The 19,405-nt window shown below is 46.4% G+C and overlaps 1 protein-coding gene across 2 annotated transcripts in view; it reads left to right on the top strand.

Moving 5' to 3' along the window:
• LOC308463957 (sarcoplasmic/endoplasmic reticulum calcium ATPase 3) overlaps positions 1-17,723 on the top strand; it is a 93,374-nt gene extending 75,651 nt beyond the window's left edge. Inside the window, exons 14-21 of one of the 2 annotated variants that reach the window (XM_080982856.1) lie at positions 322-657; positions 1,378-1,598; positions 3,157-3,359; positions 5,361-5,446; positions 5,824-5,957; positions 7,386-7,503; positions 9,048-9,165; positions 12,942-17,723. In XM_080982856.1, coding sequence (XP_080838982.1) covers positions 322-657; positions 1,378-1,598; positions 3,157-3,359; positions 5,361-5,446; positions 5,824-5,957; positions 7,386-7,503; positions 9,048-9,165; positions 12,942-12,994 — 1,269 coding nt within the window. In that variant the 3' untranslated portion in view covers positions 12,995-17,723. Of the gene's footprint in view, positions 1-321; positions 658-1,377; positions 1,599-3,156; positions 3,360-5,360; positions 5,447-5,823; positions 5,958-7,385; positions 7,504-9,047; positions 9,166-12,937 lie in introns of both variants that reach the window. The other variant, XM_080982857.1, reaches the window with a different exon arrangement.
• Positions 17,724-19,405: the final 1,682 nt, after the last annotated feature.

Raw genomic sequence — 19,405 nt, 5'->3', positions numbered from 1 at the left:
CTCCCTCGGCCAGTAAAGCGAGATGAGCACCGCAACCCCAGAGTCGGCCACGACTGGACCTAATGGTCAGGGGTCCCTTTACCTTTACCTTTAAGCTATCATTGTTAATATCCACCTTCTTCAACTTGGTGTTCGCCGGTTGTTTGGGACGACATCTGCCTTCGGCCTCCTAGCCAAAACAGTTTGATAATTCTTTGGCTCCTCAGAGGAGGCAATGGGAAAAACCCAGTTCTATCCTTAAAAAGGGCTTCCCTCTATAGAAAGTCTGGTGGGTACCACTCTTCAGGGGACTGCATCCCTCCCTTCTCGTCCGGCCTGCAGACCAACCTGACCTTCGTGGGTTGCGTGGGGATGCTGGACCCTCCTCGGAAGGAAGTGATGCTGTCCATCGAGATGTGCAAGAAAGCCGGCATCCGGGTCATCATGATCACTGGCGACAACAAGGGGACGGCCGTGGCCATCTGCCGGAGGATTGGGATCTTCTCGGAGAGCGAAGAGGTGGCGGACAAAGCCTACACGGGGAGGGAATTCGACGACCTCTCGCCGGAGGATCAGAGCAATGCCTGCCGCTCTGCTCGCTGTTTTGCCCGTGTGGAGCCTGCCCACAAGTCCAAGATAGTGGAGTACCTGCAGTCGTTCAACGAAATCACAGCTATGGTGAGCTTTGGAAACGGGGACTCCCTGTCTGTCTTGTTGCATCTGAAGCCTCCAAGCATGTTCCTGAATCAGATTTCGGAGCTAGTTGGCTCCAAATCCCCTTCCAGTTGCTGGACCTGCAGATAATCTTGGGAAATAGCTTGGGTGGGAGTGGACTGGGCCCAAGGCAGCTGAAAGATCGTGTCTCCCTGTATGAAGCTGACCAGGTGCTAAGATCCTCAGGTGAGCACCTTCTCCCAGTCCCTTCAGTATCAGAGGTGTAGCTGGTGGTGACCCAAGATAGGGCCTTTTCTGTGGCTGTTCGCATACTGCAGAATTCTTCTTCTTCTTCCCCAATAGAATAGGCCAGGCTTCCTCAGCTTCGGCCCTGCCAGCTAGGGATCATGGGAGTTGTAGGCCAAAAACATCCGGAGGGCCAAGGTTGAGGAAGCCTGGAGTATGCTAAGACCTTCTTGTTCAGACAGAAACCTTTGGGAATTAAGGTGCAGACAGTGCTGCCCAATGGGCTGCTATCAGGGCAAACTAGATTTTAATTGCTGGTTCTAAATGTGCATTTAAACTAATTTGCTATTAACACATTGTATTTTATAACATGTTTAAATATTATAGGCTTGCTGGCTTCTCACAGGTGTCTGGTTTGCCCCTGTGAGAAAACAATGCTGGCCTAGATGGCTCTTCTTATGTTCCTTCCAGTGACAAGGGTTTTTCTTTGTGCTCCAGACCGGCGACGGAGTGAACGATGCCCCTGCGTTGAAGAAAGCCGAAATCGGCATCGCCATGGGCTCCGGCACAGCGGTGGCAAAGTCAGCGGCAGAAATGGTCTTGTCCGACGACAACTTCTCCACCATCGTCGCAGCCGTGGAGGAGGGCCGCGCCATCTACAATAATATGAAGCAGTTCATCCGCTACCTCATTTCCTCCAATGTCGGAGAAGTGGTCTGGTAAGCGCCTTCTCCCTGCATTCTGGACCCAGGAATGCCTGTGGCCCTCCAGACGGGTGCCAACTCACACCAGCCAGCATGGCCAATGGTCACGGGCGATGATGGAAGTTGTAGTCCAAAATATTGGGAAGGTGCCTTCAAAGCCATCAAAGATTGCGTAAATGCACCTTGTTTGCTTCATCCCTTGGGTGCTCCCCAGCAGACAAGTTTGGCTTGAGCATGGGTTCCACTCCTAATTCATAAGCTTTATAATAATAAAGCAGGGGGTCCCCAGCGAGCCAGATCTTTATCTCCCCCACAAATGGGCTGACTTTGACAGGTGGGAAGAATGCAGAATTGCACACCAGTACATCAGCTGATGGGCAGGGAGTTCAGTCCTGTTTTTTGAAGCGTTGAGTTACACCGGAGCTTTCACCACAGAGAACTAAGCAGAACAGATGTTCTAGTAGAGAACTGGGTGCCTCTCAGGTGATAGATGGGAGGAGAGTATTAGATGGTCCAGCAGGAGAGGGGCACAAGTCCATTACAGCTTCAGATATTAGGGATGTGCCTAATTTGTATATGCTTGGCAGTGGTACTTTGTACATGGGTTGTAATATTGTTGAGGGTGAGTAATCTATGTATAAGGGGTTGATGGGGGCAATGTTGGAATCAACGAACGCTTGTGGTGGTTGTGTGAAACGGGGTGGTGAGTAAAATGGGATGGATGATTGCATGCGGGTTGTGGCGCTTGAAATTTATACCACCTTGCAGGGCTCTCCAATTTTATTCATTCCTTATTACATTTGTGGATATTGTTAATGCATTTTGTTATGTGACACATTTGGCATGGTTTTATCGTGCTGATTGTGTGCGCAACCCGGTTCGAGATCTTTTAGCTAGCAGCGTGGTCTATAAATGGAAATAATAAAGAAGTAAACTCACCATGCCTCAGCCAATAGGCGGGGAGTTCAATCCTGCTTTCCAGCTGCATCTCTTCTTGCCCCGCATTTCATGTCACAAATGGGGGGAACCCTGGAGGTTTCCAATCCTTGGTTTCTGGAAACCAGGCCTTATGAGGAATGGTTGAAGGAGCTGGATATGTTTAGCCTGGGGAAGAGGACACTGAGAGGAGATTGGATAGCCATCTTCAACTATCTCAAGGGCTGTCACATGGAGGAGGGAACAAGCTTGTTTTCTCTTGCTCTGGAGGGTAGGACTCAAACCAATTGCTTCAAGTTACAAGAAAGGAGATTCTGTCTAAACATCAGGAAGAACTTTCTGATGATAAGAGCTGTTTGACGGTGGAGGGTCACCTTCAGGAGGTTGTGGACTCTCCTTCCTTGAATGTTTTTAAGCAAAGGCTGGATAGCCACCTGTCATGGTTGCTTTAGTTTAGATTCCTTCATTGCAGGGGTTGGACTAAATGACTCTTCGAGTCCCTTCCAACTCTACAATTCTATGATCCCCTGAAATCTGGCCCACAGACCTGAGGTTTATCACTTGTGTGATAAAAAAAGAAAAGCACTGGGAGTGAAATCAAGTCATGGTAGAATTTCTGTGTGTTTCTTTCCCCCAGTATCTTCCTGACAGCCATCCTGGGCCTCCCCGAAGCGTTGATCCCAGTCCAGCTGCTTTGGGTCAACCTGGTGACCGATGGGCTGCCAGCGACGGCTCTGGGCTTCAATCCGCCTGACCTTGACATCATGGACAAGCTGCCGCGGAATCCCAGGGAGCCTCTGATCAGCGGGTGGCTCTTCTTCCGCTACCTTGCCATTGGAGGTGAGAAACGAGGCCATGTTCAACACTAGGGATTAGGGACAAAAGGAGAATTTTGGAGAGACTGCTTTAACCCCCATTCCCAGCACAGAGTTTAGTTCCCATAGGGAGACTGTGAGCATAGAGTCAGGTCCTCTCTGCAGATGTTTGCCCAGAATGCATCAGAATCCAGCAGGTGTCAGGTGACCGTGGGGCGGGGCTAAGGGTGGAGCATCACAGCCTCTTCATCCTCGCCACCCCTTGGTGTGGTTAAAAGGCTAGCGAGATTTTATCTCAGGTGTATCTCACGTTCTAAACCAAATCTCCGTAGTTACAGCCAATGACGAGCATCAAGGAAATACGATGAGAGCCACATGAAATGCATTATCCAATAGGATGTATAATAGGGTGAAAAGGAATAAAACAAAATAAAATACCACAATTGGCCTTTTTGGTGGTGGCTCCCTATTTGTGGAATGCTCTCCCCAAGCCTGGCACCGTTATTATACGTCTTAAGGCGCCAGGCAAAAACATTCCTTTTTAACCAGACCTTTGGCTCCTAACGACCTGTGGCCTTCTAGAGTGGGTGGGATGTTATAATGCATTATCCCTTTCCTATCTAGTTTTAATGTATTTATGGGGGTTTTCTTGTGGGGGGTTAAGCTTTTTCATAAGTTGCTTTGAGTTGCCATGGCGAAAAAGTGACTAGTAAATTCATTTAATTATAAGTAACTAAAAATAGCACGACATGAAACAAAATGGGCATCAACGTTCTGTCATTGCGTCACAAGCTCCAAAGAGGAAAACTGCAAAATGTCTGGGTCGGTTCCTGGTGGGTTTTGCTTAGCTGGAGTGCGGCACTTGGCTACTCTGAGAGCGAGAGATATTCGGCTTCCCTGCTTCCTTCCAATCACATCTTTGTTGCAGTTAGATTGTAAGCCTTCTACGCGGGGCTTTGTTTGCTGATTTTATGTTCTATAATGCCCAGCATCTTAACAAGGCAGTTAACAGGTCTCCTCAGAAGTAAATCCCACTGGGGCCAATGGGACTTAATTCCAGATAAGTGGGAATAGCGGTATCGGGGCATCTCTAACTGAGGGTCTAATTCGGCCTGCCAGGGCCTTCCATTTGTCCCATGTTTTGGACAAGACAAGACAAGACAAGCCCCACCCACCTGCCTCACATAGCTGTCAACTTTTCCCTTTTCTTGCGAGGAATCCTATTCGGAATAAGGGAATTTCCCTTTTAAAAAAGGGAAACTGTTAAGTTGTGGGTGAACATACCAGACGACACAGCGATTCTTCAAACAGCTCTTGTTTATTCAAAGGCCAGAACAGAACTGAACTGAAGAGCTCAGTCAGCCTGCTTATATAGAGCTCCAGAACAATGTAACTGTAGCAACTTTCTAAAACTATCCAATCACTGAACGTCACTTTCGATCCTTCATTTGCATAACTATCTACAGTGTCCCCCTCCTGGCCCAGGGTGAGAACTTCAGTACATAACAGAAACGTTGACAGCTATGCTGCCTCACCCTATGCCTTCTTCCCACTGCACAATGTAGGCCAGCTAAAGAAGCCACTTGAGCGAAAGGGGAAATTGTAGACACCTCCCATCAGCTGGTTGGCAGCAACTGCAAAGATCTGTCCTTTCCAAGCACCAACAATCAGCTGATTGCCTGGGCTTCCCTGCCTAACAGCTGTGCCAAAGTGACATCATTGCGATGTTGTGTGATTGACAGGCCAGGGGCCCTGCCCACTTGCCAGACACGTCCCATGGGAGGTGGAGTATAAAGCTTGTGGTGTTTAGGTTGCACCATCAGAAATGCCGGTGAACAGAAGCTGCCCAGGGAGAGTCTTTTGATTGTAGCCTTTGAAACAAATAAATAATGCTCAGAGTGGGGCTGCCCTGTAAAGCCTGCTTGGAGGATATGGCTACTGTCAAATGGCTGCCTTCTGAAGGCAGCACAATAGCACACAGAGTTTAGCCTGTGTGATCAATTACTTTTTCCTCCTTTCCTTGCAGTGTATGTTGGCTTTGCCACTGTGGGTTCAGCTACCTGGTGGTTCTTGTATGACCCCGAAGGACCACAAGTTACCTTCCACCAGCTGGTAAGTTGATAGTCCAGTGCAGGGAAAACACGTGAGAATATCAGAAGAGCCTGGATCTGGCCCATCTAGTCCAGAATCCTGCTCTCACAGTGGCCGACACACGAGCAGGATCCAAGCGCAAGAGGACTCTCCCCTCCTGCGGCTTCTGTTATTCAGAAGCATTCCTGCCTCAGACCACGGAGGCGGAGCACAGCTATCAAGGAAGCCTAGTCATTCTTGTTGTCAACCCACAGGGATAGCAATTTCGTGACTGCTGCTAGCAAAACAGGGAATAAAGTAATTTAATTTTTAGGAGCAAAAGGCTCCTCTGGAACCTGTTGGTAGAGGTGGTGAAAGATCCCCCCATCTCCAGACTTGTGTTTATATTCTTCCCACAGAGGAACTTCATGCGATGCACAGAGGACAACCCCATCTTTGAAGGCGTCGACTGTGACATTTTCGAATCACGTTACCCGACCACCATGGCGCTCTCTGTGCTGGTGACCATTGAGATGTTAAATGCACTCAACAGGTATGGCATTGCCGGCCAGGCATCTCCTTCCCTTAAAAAAAAGGTTTGGGTATGAAATTAAGAAGAAATGGTCCAGCAAATGGAAACTGGCTAACACAGGTACAGTCTGTGGCCCGTTTAATCCAGGAAGGGGATTTTCTGCATCACGTGTAAATCATGCGTAGATGTGCAGAGAACCTTGACATCTGCATGTGCTTCTGAATCATGCAAGTACAAAATCATTTGGGCAGAGCATGCTCTGTGGCATAAATTATTGTTGCCTCTAGTGGAAAATGCCTAGAGTTGCACAGGAATTATGAGAAACCAAAACAAAAACCCACCACAGTGCAGTTTTGAAAAGTTTTGGTCCGCCATCGTGATTTCAAGTGGCTTCCAAACAAAGACCAGAACCTGAAAACCGCTTCCCAAAATACAGTTGTACCTCGTGTTATGTACTTAATCTGTTCTGGAGGTCCGTTCGTAACAGGAAACTGCTTGTAACATGAGACGTGCTTTATCTAATGGCGCCTCCCGCTGCTGCCGCGCCGCCGTAGTGCGACTTCGGCTCGCATCCCAGGGCAAAGGTTGCAACAAGGGACATCTACTTCCGGGTTAGCGGAGCGCATAATCTGCAGCATTCGTAAGGGGGACGGGGCCACCACCGTCATCATCTTCATCATTATCCCCAATATCAAAAGTATCAGTATAATACGTTTGTACTATAGCACATTGGACTTTAATTTGGGTCATGGGTTTTTTGGGCTCGAGTAAAGTGACAGACGCGGGTGGCACTGTGGGTTAAACCACAGAGCCTAGGACTTGCCAATCAGAATGTTGGCGGTTCGAATCCCCGCAACGGGGTGAGCTCCCGTTGCTTGATCCCTGCTCCTGCCAACCTAGCAGTTCGAAAGCACATCAGAGTGCAAGTAGATAAATAGGTACCGCTCTGGCGGGAAGGTAAATGGCGTTTCTGTGCACTGCTCTGGTTTGCTAGAAATAACTTAGTCATGCTGGCCACATGACCCAGAAGCCGTACGCCGGCTCCCTCGGCCAATAAAGTGAGATGAGCGGCGCAACCCCAGAGTCAGTCACGACTGGACCTAATGGGGTCCCTTTACCTTTAAAGTGACGAAATTTGGGGAGGTAAAGCTGATGGTCTCTCCTATCCTTTTCATGGGTGAATTATGGGGGGAAGAAGGATGCATGTGCAAAAATGGAGGGGGTGCATAGCAAAGTTTTCCTGTGATGTTTCTGATCACACCCACCAGAGTCAGTGAGATTTAGTGTGACTAGATGGTGTATTGATTTAAAAAATCCCCCAGTTCCATAACTCAACAGGTATTGCAGTGTGAAAGGAACGTTAGGGATCAGTTCAGAAGCTCTAGCGTTATAATCAGGAAAACTAACCCAATATTCCCAACGTCTGAATGCACCCCATCTCTCCCACAGTGTCTCTGAAAACCAATCGCTGCTCAGGATGCCTCCTTGGCTGAACCTCTGGCTCCTGGGGGCCATTGTCATGTCCATGGCTCTGCACTTCCTGATCCTCTACATGAAGCCATTGCCTGTAAGTAGATAGAACCTGCATTTTGTAGGGCGGCCAGATGCAGATGAGACCCAGGCTGCCCATGCCTGAAATCCCCATCTCCTACTCCACTATTAAAGGTGCAGGAGACAACCCTCGCCCCATCCTCTTCAGCATCTGACCACCCAGACACCACGAGAGAGGGGAAGCCTTGGACCCCAAGAAAGATGCTACCCGCTCTCCCACTTTCTGAGCAGGCTGGGTCCACATGTGGTCCCTTTCAGGACTGGACTTGGCAGGGTAAACATAACCAGTTGCCTTGTTACTGAGGCAGGAAGTTGGTCCTAGTAAAGCAGTGGTTCCCTAAGTGGGCTGTACCCTGGGGAGCAGGCAGTGGGATTAACTGGGGGGGGGCACTAAGGCCCCATTCAGATGTCCACTTCTGCCATGCCTAGAAAGCGTGAGTCTAGGCACTTTTCCACTTGCCCAGCTCCTTCCAATGGAATACCCACTCTCTAGCGATAGATTGGAACAAATGGCAATCCAGGGGGAACCCAAATTGCTGTTTGCTCTGATTGAGCTCTAAAGAGCGGTTCTAAGAGGCCAGCAGGAGGTGCAAATGAGCATCAGACCTTGAAAAGCTGGCACCACTGGATCCATTTCATTGAACTGGTGTTTAGAATTTAGTTTAATTTTCATTGGCTTTTGAATAAATGTGCAATTAATTGTTACTGTTTTGATTTTTGTGTGTGTTATTGCCTTCCTTAGTGCAAACCGCTATTCTCAATAATGCTTTTTCATAGGATAGGATAGGGGGCACTGGAGATGAGTTTATGGAACCAAGGGGGCAGTGGCCTGAAAAAGTTTGCAAACCCCTGGTCTCAAGCAAGTATGGAGCAACCTGTGGCCTTCCAGGTGGCCTCCGACCCCCATCACACCTGAGCATTGGCCATGCTGACTGGGGGCTGATGGGAGTTGGAGTCTAACAACATCTGAAGGAACTCAGGTTCTACATTCCTGATCTAGACCAGCAGCTGCTCTCCGGAGTCTCAGTTAGAGATCTTCCCCATGAAGCTTCTGCTTGATGAAGTGGAGACACCAGACATCAATCATACAACCTCCCGTGTGCAAACTTTCCCCATATATTTGTCTCCCTGCTGGGAGACCCATTGTGGGCTAACATTGTATATGTTTGTTTAAATTCACATTTAGAGGTTGTTGTGTCCCGTCCCCCCCGAAGCAAAAACATTATCCAGCAAGAAAAATATTGCATTGTGACGTACTCCCATTCGTGGTTCTAGTTATGAAGTTACACCCTCCTCCAGGAAACTCCATTCCGTTTCTCCTCCCCTTTTCCATGTTTTCCTCTGCAGACACTCAGCAAGCTCATTGGGCTGCTGGAAGTGTCACCATGCTTGGGGATCTTTTTCTATAAAAAAAACTATGCAGTGCTATAAACCTCAGGGTTACCACCGCGAGTCTGCTGATTCCTGTTCCTTGACAGTGCCATATTGGTTACAAAATGATTGGCACTTGCCTCTGAACAGAAGGACAGGTGTGATACTTATCTTCTCCTTGCTTCCCAGCTGATCTTCCAGGTGACACCACTTAGCTGGCCCCAGTGGGTAACGGTGCTGAAAATCTCCTTGCCGGTTATCCTGCTGGATGAAGGACTCAAGTACCTTTCCCGCAATCATTTAGATGGTGAGTGTGTCCTGTGGTGGGGTTGGCAGTCCTCTCCTTGCTTTTTTGCATGTGCATGGGCCACTTACGAACCCAGCTAGTGGGGTCACAATTATCATAATAACAGTAATAATAATAATAATAATAATAATAATAATAATAATAATAATACAATATTATTATTTATACCCCGCCCATCTGGCTGGGTTTCCCAAGCCACTCTGGGCAGCTCCCAAAAATATATTAAAAACACGATAGAACATCAAACATTAAAAACTTCCCTAAACATTGCTGCCTTCAGATGTCTTCTAAAAGTCAGATAGTTGTTTATTTCCTTGACATCTGATGGGAGGGCATTCCACAGGGTGGGTGCCACCACTGAGAAGGTCCTTTGCCTGGTTCCCCGTAACCTCACTTCTTGCAGGGAAGGAACTGCCAGAGGCCCTCGGAGCTGGACCTCAGTGTCTGGGCTGAACAATGGGGGTGGAGACGCTCCTTCAGGTATACCGGGCTGAGGCCATTTAGGGCTTTAGAGGCCAGCACCAACACTTTGAATTGTGCCCAGAAACGTACTGGGAGCCAATGTATCAGCACAGATAAGAGCATAAGAAGAGCTCTGCAAGGTCCGGCCAGTGGCTCATCTGGTCCAGCATCTTGTTCTCACAGTGGCCAACTATATGCACCAGTGGGAAACTGGTAAGTGGGACACGAGTACAAGAACACTCTCCCCACACCCCTGTGATTTCCAGCAACTGGTATTCAGGAATCTTGGGTGAGATACCTTGTCAAAATGTTTTTTGAAGGTCCAAGTCCACTAGATCACCTCTGCCTATATCAGGCTTTCCCAAATTTGGGTATCCACATTTGGACTACAACTCCCATCATCCCTAGCTAGCAAGACTAGTGTTCAGGGATGATGGGAATTGTAGTCCGGAAACTGCTGGAGACCCAAGTTTTGGGAAATCCTGACCTATATGATTGCTGACACTTGTAGAACTCTTAACAAGTTTGTGAAACAGGACTCGCCCTTGCAGAAGCCTGGGAGTAAGTCCTGCTTAGCTCAGTGAGGTTCACTTCTGTAGAAATGGACAGTTTACATGAGAAACATGTCGTTCTTCAGAAGTCATTTTGAGTGACTTTGGAACTCCCTGCCTAGGGGCCTCAGGCAGGTACTTTCACAGTACTCTTTTGGGCACCTGCAAAAAGAAAGCATTTCTATTTCGGCAAGCCTGTCCACATATGCAGACTGTTGCCATGTGCTTTAATCTGTTTTTATCTTATTGTTGGTTTTATTTTTTATAAATAGCTGTTCTTAACTGTTTTATGTTACTGCTTTATAATCTTTTTGAAATCCAGTCTGAGGGTTTTTCCTTGCAATCAAGTGGCATCTAAATTATACGAAATAAATAAATAAAAATTGCAATTGTAAGTCTAAACGGAAGTTTGCTGGAGCATTCATTATTGTATTTTAATGAATTATTGTATTTTAATATTTTGTTACAAGCTGCCCAGAGTGACTGGGGAAACCCAGCCAGATGGGCGGGGTATAAATAATGTATTATTATTATTATTATTATTCATAACCGTGACTAAGCTGCTCCTGTCCAGGTGGGGTCGTAGTTGGCTGCTAGAAGGTCTGTGAGTGCCATGGATATCGCATGGCCTTCCAGGGACAGAGCTGGCTCTATCTCCACACACAGACAACACACAAAATGTAAATCCGATCCTTAGGGGAGAATGCAATCCCATTCAGAGCAGGTTAGGTACCAGCTCTCTCGGCTTCCCACTCCTGCTATTGCATTGCAGGAATTTACAAATCCTCTTAAATCGATTGTGGCGTTTTTCTCCTTCTTTGCCTGCCAATGTAACCTGCTCTCTTGGAGACCATAAAAGGCCCCTTTGAAGCACAGCAGGATCTCCATAGTGACTCATTACCGGTGGGCATAGAACAGAGTCTTTGTGTCTGCCTTGGATGCTGAGAGCCTGTCGTTCCCCCTGTCATAATATGGCCTTGTAGGGTAATCCTTTGCTGTCGTTACCTTGGAGCCAAATTGACATGTGCAAAGGGGGGGAGAGAATGCTTTACGAGAAGACCAAACCCATTCCCCCCCTCCAGGAGGGTTTCTGGCATTGTTTTGCTTTTTAAGCAAAGAGAAATGCTGTCTGCTACCTGACTTTATGTCAGGAAGGCGGCTTTCGTGCTTTGAGGGCTTTTAAACAACGATTGGGTTGGCCATCTGTCAGGGATTCTTTAGCCACAGTCCCTGCATTGAAGGGGGTTGGACTATATGACCTTTGAGGTCCTTTCCAGCTCTATAATTCTGTGCTCCACTTGCCACTTAGAGAGACCCCCAAAAACTAGGACACAGAGGCCTCTGAGGCAGAGCAAGCCCCAAGCCACTTGGAGACCCGCATGTCTCGATCTGGGCTACTAGGAAGGGGAAGGCCAGGCCCAAGGCTCAACACGATTCAGCAAGTGTAGATCTTGTTTCAGCAAGTACTGCAGAACCTAAGGTAAAGGTAAAGGGACCCCTGACCATTAGGTCCAGTCGTGGCCAACTCTGGGGTTGCGGCGCTCATCTCGGTTTATTGGCCGAGGGAGCCAGCGTACAGCTTCCGGGTCATGTGGCCAGCATGACTATGCCACTTCTGGCAAACCAGAGCAGCGCACGGAAATGCCGTTTACCTTCCCGCCAGAGCGGTACCTATTTATCTACTTTCACTTTGACGTGCTTTCAAACTGCTAGGTTGGCAGGAGCTGGGACTGAGCAACGGGAGCCCACCCCGTTGTGGGGATTCGAACCGCTGACCTTCTGATCAGCAAGTCCTAGGCTCTGTAGTTTAACCCAGAGCACAGAGTCAGCAGCTATCTCCTGCTATTGCAGCAAGTAACACTGCCCCTGAGGTTCCATTCATTGGTCATGGGCCATTGATGGGGTCTATTCTATACGGCAATTTTTGTTTAATGGCCCTTTCCCAGCTATTTGAGGTTGTGGTCCTTGCCAGGAACGTGGTTCAGAAGCTTCAGCTGGTCCAGAATGTGGCAGCCAGACTGCTGATAGGGCATCTGGCTGACAACCTGTGACATCATTGTTAAAGCCTCTGCACTGACTGTTTTTCATCTATTATCCAGCCAAGGTCAAGAACCTTGTATTAATTTGCAAAGCCCTGAACGACTTAGGCCAAGGGTAGTTCAGGCACTGCCTGAACCTTTGTATTCCAGGTCGATTCCTGAGTTCATCTGCAGGAGAGGGTCCTTGGTTGTTCCTCAGGTTGGCACGGCTTACTTGACAACAACCAGAAACTGAGCCTTTAGTGTCATTGGCTCGGTCCTGTGGAACACTCTGCCACTAGATTCAGCAGGCACCTTCTCTGCCAACTTTTAAACTCCTACTGAAAGTTTTTCTGTTATGCAGCCAATTAAGAATACATCATTCCACAATAACTAGCTGATTTCTGATTTTAACTTTTTCAAATTTTATGGTATGACTTTACATATAATTGTTGTAAACAGCTCTGATGTTTTTAATGAATAGCGGTAGATAAATATTTTTATAAATAAGTCTCATGAGGCAGTTAGTTGCACAAAGCAGCAATCTCTTGCATGAATGACTTTCTTTTTCCTTTTGGGGGGGGCCCTCCTTCAATTGCCCATCAGTTTTGTGGGGTTACCTCCATCCTGAGTTATAGTATTATGGTTAAGGTAGGGGGAAATATTTTATCTTTAAAAAAATGAAAACCGATAATCACTTCCTGTCTCTCCCCCTCCACTCATTCTCCCCACCACCACCAGGCAGAGATGCGAAGAAATGAAACGACACCAAAAGGAACTCAATTTCTCCGCAATTGAACCCTCAGCTCCTAACTGGGACTGAAGAGCCTGCATGCCTGAACATCACCAGAAGCCAACAAGGAATATGCATGCTTTTGAAAAAGTGTCGGACTTAATGCGGTTGAATCGTTAAAGAAAAGGAAAAACAAACAAACAACCTGACTTTATTTTTAGTTTTGTTTTTACTCTTGTTACATAGCTTCCCCTTCCACCCTTGTACATAGTGGTGCAAAGACTGGACAGCTAAATTATGGCTTAGGGTGTAGAATTTTGCAGTGTCGTGGAGGCAGGACAGCCTAGATCCTTAAAGGTCTGCTTCTTCAAAATGCAATCTTTTTTCCTATAATTTTCTGTTCTTCCCCACCCTCCAAATCTTCAGTGCCCTAAAAACCTGTATTTTTTTGTCTCAGAAAGGAAGTGAGCTTATGGTAGTTTTGGGGGGAGTTCTTGACTGACACCACCCCTGCTCAAGAAGAGGTAGCATTAAGTGCTCCCTTGATGCTCTGACTTAATTTAACTCTCACCTGAAACCCATAAGGGAAAAATCACACAAATCGAGATTTTGGAGATTTCCCCCCCCCCCTACCCCAAGCTATATTCCAATGTATCTCAAGGTAGTCAAATACCCCTAAATCCAATCAACAATGCGCTATCAGAAGAAGATTCTTTTATGTATTTATTTTATAAATTTGCATGCTATGAATCAAATGTGGGGGGAATCGTATCTAGGCAATGCAGATAACAAAATTGGCTTAACATAATTGTTTTAAAGCCATTGAAAGTCATATCAGCCCAAGGACTGGGCCATACGTCTGGGAAAGCTTGAGTAAATAAGGATGTTTTAAGTTCTTAAGGAATCTGTTTCCTTTGATCAGTTTTTGTTGAAAAATGCTGTGGGAAATTTTTGTTACTAACATTGTCTGGGACTAAAAAAGAAAGGAAATAATCCCAGTGGCAAAAATAAATCATTTTCTGGGATAAATTTCCCCTAGACTCTCCAAAAGAAAACTGTCTGGGCACATAAATTGAGCCAGAGTTGCAGAGAATTTGGGGCAATGGCAAATCTTGGGATATTTAACCTTCTCCCAGATTCTTTTTTGGAACTCAGAAAGAAAAGGGTCAATGGTAAGTGGCTAAAATATGTGGGCATTATTTACTACTGAACATTGTCTTAGGTCAGCCTTGCTCAACCTGGTTGTGATCCAGAGGTTTGGGATCACAACCCCCATCAACCAGCAGAGCTGTGCTAACCCGGGCGGATGGGACTTGTAGTCCAAAACATCTGGAAGGGCTTAAGCCAGACTGCCCTAAATGAACTATGCTATAGATCTTTGTGTAAATCTGCAGTGGAAAGTGCCCTGGGGTGTAATTGCAACCCCAAAGGTCTGAGTTAATTTCAGTCCCATTCATTTATCCTGCCTTTCAGTCTATCAACCCTGGGAATTACTGGGAGTTCTGTAAAGGGCTGAATGTTGAATGGTCTCTGCACACCACAAAACTACAATTCCTAGGGTTGCGGATTCTGTGTTTATGCTGTGTTTTCATTTGCTGTTTTTATGTGAGAGATACAAGTCCAGCTTAAGCTGTTTTCAACCACGTTTTGTTGGGTAGGTCTGCTTTGCACTAGGGAGTGAATGCTATCAACGTGTTGCCACCATACTAACATAACATTTAAAAATGTGGGTGTTGCACCTTCATCTCAGGGATGTTACTGTGGCACTTTTAGGTTCATCCTAGCGCCGCAAAAGTTGGAGTGTTTGGCTGCTTGCCGTGACCAATTCTTGCACAATTTAATTTGCTACAAAATCTTTTTTGGGTGGGGTGGATTCTGGTGCAGAGTATTGTGTGAATACGCCACATTATCCTGCCACCTTTTTCTTGTTAAGGGTTTCCATGACCTTTGGGACACATTTCAGTACCCACGTGTCTTACCTTTCAAATAACAATAAGCCAAAAAGAAATTCCGTGGACCATTTGGAATAAGCAACTGCAGAACTGAGAATGCATTAACCAAATCTGAGGGGAACCCCTGAAGGTGAATGAGGGCTGAGCAAGCTGGGGAAAACTTCCTTATATCTCCAGGCTAACAAACGCAGGATCTGTTGAAGTTCTTGATTGTCATGTACAGACAAGTTGAAGTCACAGGCACATATTGTTAAATGTACAGGAGCAATGCCAGGAAAGAAGGTGGCAACCCAATGTGTGTGTCATATTCATGTTCCTATAGTTATCGCTTTGCTAATAGAGTTTAAGCCCCTCTGTGTCTCAACTTGGGCTATGCATTTCTTTGCTTTATTTATAGATACCTGGTTCATGTGTTGTGCTAAGGCAAACCATGGTTTAGGGTGAATGCCCTGGCTCCCGAAGAGGAGATTGCAGTTGCTGCTGGTTTGTTCTGCTGCTGGTTTGAGTTAAGCCATGGTTTTGTTTAGCTTGTTGTCCAAACCTGAGCTTGTCGTTTAACTCTCCTGGACAAAGAACAAGCCATAACTCCTAGGACAGTCCTTGGTTACTGCTCATGTTTAGTCTGTAGAGAGCTAAACCAGGAGTCCAGGCTCAGATGGCATGCTAAGCCGAATTATGGTTTGATTTAGCATGGGACAGCGGGCAAAGGGTCCCATGCTCTAGGATTCCGCATGTTGGTGCTAAGCCAAGCTTAATATAACATGCAAATCCATTGCTAAATTTAAAACATTGTTCAAACCTACTTATCTGTCATCTTTCCTAACCCAAAGATATCTCAGAACTGTAGTTTTTAGGCTATGAATATTTAGAGAAAAATGATGCAATGGTTTGTTTTTCTTTTGTAAGCTAATGGGGGGTACTGAAACTGTCCCTCCCCCAAACTTTTTGATGCCTTTTCTTGCAAAGCTGTTCACTTTCCAATTTACCTTGCCCTCATTCCCTCACTTACCCTTACTGATGTCATCAGGTAGACCAGGCTAGCCAATGAGATGCCCTTCAGCAGTTGTGGGATTACAACTCCCATCAGCCCCAGCCAATGGTCAGCGATGATGGGGGTTGTAGCCGACCAACAACAACTGGACTAGACTGTCTGCTCCTGAGATAGCAAAGCATGATAGGCTGCACAGTATTGCAGCAGCAACCTTCTCATGGCGTGATCCCTGATTGGCTAGACTTTCCCTCGAGATGGATCCTAGAAGGCAGAGGAAGCCGCAAGTGGGTAAACAAAGGCCAGTAAACAGGATACGAATCCGGGCATTTGTACATTCTAAACTGGTGGGGAAGGATCTCTGCTGTACCAAAACGGCCAATTTCTGCTGAAAACTAAAAGTGGAGAATCTTTTCTAAAGCCCCAATCCAGCTTCTTTGCATTATTTTCCCTGCTCCAGTGCCCTTCCAGATATTTTGGAGTATTCTTCCTATCATCCTGGACCCATGGCTGTACTGAAGGGCAAGTTTGGAAGGTTGACTCCAATCTCATATCTTAGCTGAGACTAGACAATTCTATAATTCTATGAAGTTTGTAGCACCCCCCCTTTAAATAATAATAAAAGAAACAACTACTGGAATTCTCAGGGAAAGCCTAAACCAGAGTCCAGCCTGATTTTGTCGTATTTACCTTTGTTGTCTTGGAGGTAATGCTTCACCCTTTAGCATTTTTGTCGAAGGGTGTGAGTGAGGGGGAAGCCCTAATTTTTGGCAAAGTGAGGGAAACACCTCAGGCTCCAGATGTGGGGGGTAGGGGGCAGTGACAGCCCCCTACAGACGATCCCCCAGAGTCCCCTGACCATTCCATTCTCTTGGGGAGCAGAGCTTTGTCTGCCACGGAGCCCCTAAATTAAGGCCCAGGGCACAATGCTATCCTGTTGCTTGTGTTTAAAGGAAGATTCAGCTGCCGATCTAGTTGGCTTCTGGACATGAAATGGAAAGGAGGCCATCTTGGCCATACATTTAAAGTGCTGTGATCCCACCTTGAACCGTCATGGCTTCTGCCCCAAAGAATTCTGGGAGCTGCGGTTCGTTGAGGGTGCTGAAAGTTGCTAGGAGGCACCTATTTCCCTCACAGAGCTACAGTTCCCAGAGTTCCCTGGGAAGAGGGATTACTTTAATTGGACCACTCCAGGAACTGTAGTTCTGGAAGGGGAATAGTGGTCTCCTAACAACTCTCAGGGTCCTTAACAAACTGCAGCTCCCAGAATCCTTTGGGGGAATCCATGACCGTTTAAAGTGGTATCTTTAAATGTATGGTGCCCGGCAGCAAAAATGTCTTAGCCCAGCCCTGCCTAAGTATTCTCAGTGTAGTTATAGCAGGCTAAAATCTGACAGGTACCCCCGAAAAAGTTCATCTGTGGATTTATACCGGTTTTTGTTTTTTGTTTTAAGAGAGACAGGCAAAGAGAGATCAGTCACACATATTGGACCTGCTTAAGCAGCTTTTGTTTTATTTTTTAAAATGACGATTCTCCAATATGCTGATTGAATATCAGGCCACCCCTTTCTTCTTTATCACCAGCATTGTATAAAATAAGATGTTAATTAAATGATTGGGAGCATCACCAGGCCTCTGGGAGTGTACAGACTTGAATATACTACTGAGTTGGTTTTGCTGTACAGGAAAAAAAAAATTCTTGCATGAAATGTTGTTACTGTATTTAATATATAAATGTATTCAAGGAATTTTAATATGGAGGTTTTTTGGAGAGGGGGAAAAACCCTTTATAGATACTGTGTGTGATTTCAGGAAAGTTGTTTTAAGAAACAGAAAGAAAAGTTATTCTTCACACTCTGGCTGCGTTGTGTGTGTGTTTCCCTCCCCCCTCCCCCTTGCGGTCGAGGTGATCTCTGTTGGCATTTTAATATTTTAGTCAGGTGGGGAAGACCCACACACAGATTGCACAAGGCAGTGAATGCTAATCACAGTGAAAATCCAAGCCAATTGATAAAAATAAGCAATAAAAATGCTACAATTGTAGCGAACAGCATGAAGTAAAAAAGAAAGAAAGAAAAAAGAGGTATAAACAAATTTATACAATCCAAAGGGAGCCTTGACTGACAAAGAGTCAAGGAGAATAAGGCAGATGTGCAAAAGAGAGAGGATGGCACCCATTTATTCAGTTATTTAATTAAAGTAACCCAGACACAGTCAAGTCACCATCTGCCAGCGTCCAAATTCTGTGAGACCTCGCAACTCACAACAACCACAGCAGCAACAACAACAAATTTAATTAACCGTTCCCCCAAAGCGGATGCATTTTGCAGATGAATTGCATGAGCTAAGCTGCTAGGTGGAGAGTCCTCTCTTGCAAGGATGTGTCTGTGCCATTTTACTCCTTTCCATCTCAGTATGTACCAGAAGTCACTTTGAATTTTGTAAGAAAAGCAACTAATAAGTTACAATAGCAATAACAGTCATTTATCGTACATGGAATTCTCAGCACTCCCATCACAGTCCCTCTCGTCTCCTTGGAGCGATCTAACCCTGGAACCAGGAAGAGTCAATTGTGGCTGTGGAAGTCTCTCTAGTTTTAGCAGGGGAAATGTTAGGAGGTTACTTTCCAACTAGGAAGCCCTCAGCAAAACACCCCAATTTTGGGACACCTTCCCCATGCAGAGGTCCTTTGGCGCTGTCTGAGGTGCTGATTGAGTTGTTGGCTGGGACCCAAGTGTATTTATCAGTCACAAGGCAGCTTGCAAGACTCTAAAATTGGAGGTGGGCAGGGGGTTGATTTTCAGCATGAGGGCCATTTCCCCCCTGGGGGCAGCAGCAAGCATAGCCCACAAAAGAGGAGATTGGTATCCATCTATCTCAGGAGACAACGGAGGATTGCGCCTTTGGGGGTAAAGCACAAACCATTGGAGAGTTACAGCACCTGCTGTGGCTGTCCAGACCAATAGGGGAGAGGCATGTCCTGTTGCAGCTGGGACAGATGAAGGTGTCCAGTTGTGCTGATGCACCATGGCGTTTCTTCTCTTCTGCTCTCCTCCCAGGGGTTATTCCTTCTCTGGTCACTGCTGTGGATACCCGACCTAAGAGTGTCCAGGCATTGCGGTCCTCTGCAAGGCATTCCCACATGCCAGGGCTGACATTGCCAACCTTCATGTCATGTGTGCAGACATCTTTGTAACATGGAGTCGGTCTGCAAAAAAATCAGATCCGGTTATGAGCCATTTTGGCACGCAACAATTATGTAACGATGTTGTTTCTCATGGTGAGTCAAGCCACGTGATGGTGCCCATCCTAGCACACACAGTTTAGGGTTTGCAGTATTAGCTGGAGCTACAGGATAAGCTGCAGGTTGAGGGCACACCTAGTAATAATACTTGTGGGTGTCTTCCTTTTTTCTTTGAGGATACTGATAGATTTGTTGTTTCGTCTTTCACTCCAAGCTTCTCCGTGGAAAAGCACACACCCAGTACACTTTGGCAGCAAATCCATCGTCCTGGACTGTAAATATGCATTTGAAT

The sequence above is a fragment of the Podarcis pityusensis genome, assembly GCF_964106645.2.
Source record: "Podarcis pityusensis genome assembly, chromosome: 15".
NCBI lineage: Eukaryota > Metazoa > Chordata > Lepidosauria > Squamata > Lacertidae > Podarcis > Podarcis pityusensis.
Note: the sequence above shows the minus strand (reverse complement) of the source record. Positions and strands in the feature narration are given on the sequence as shown.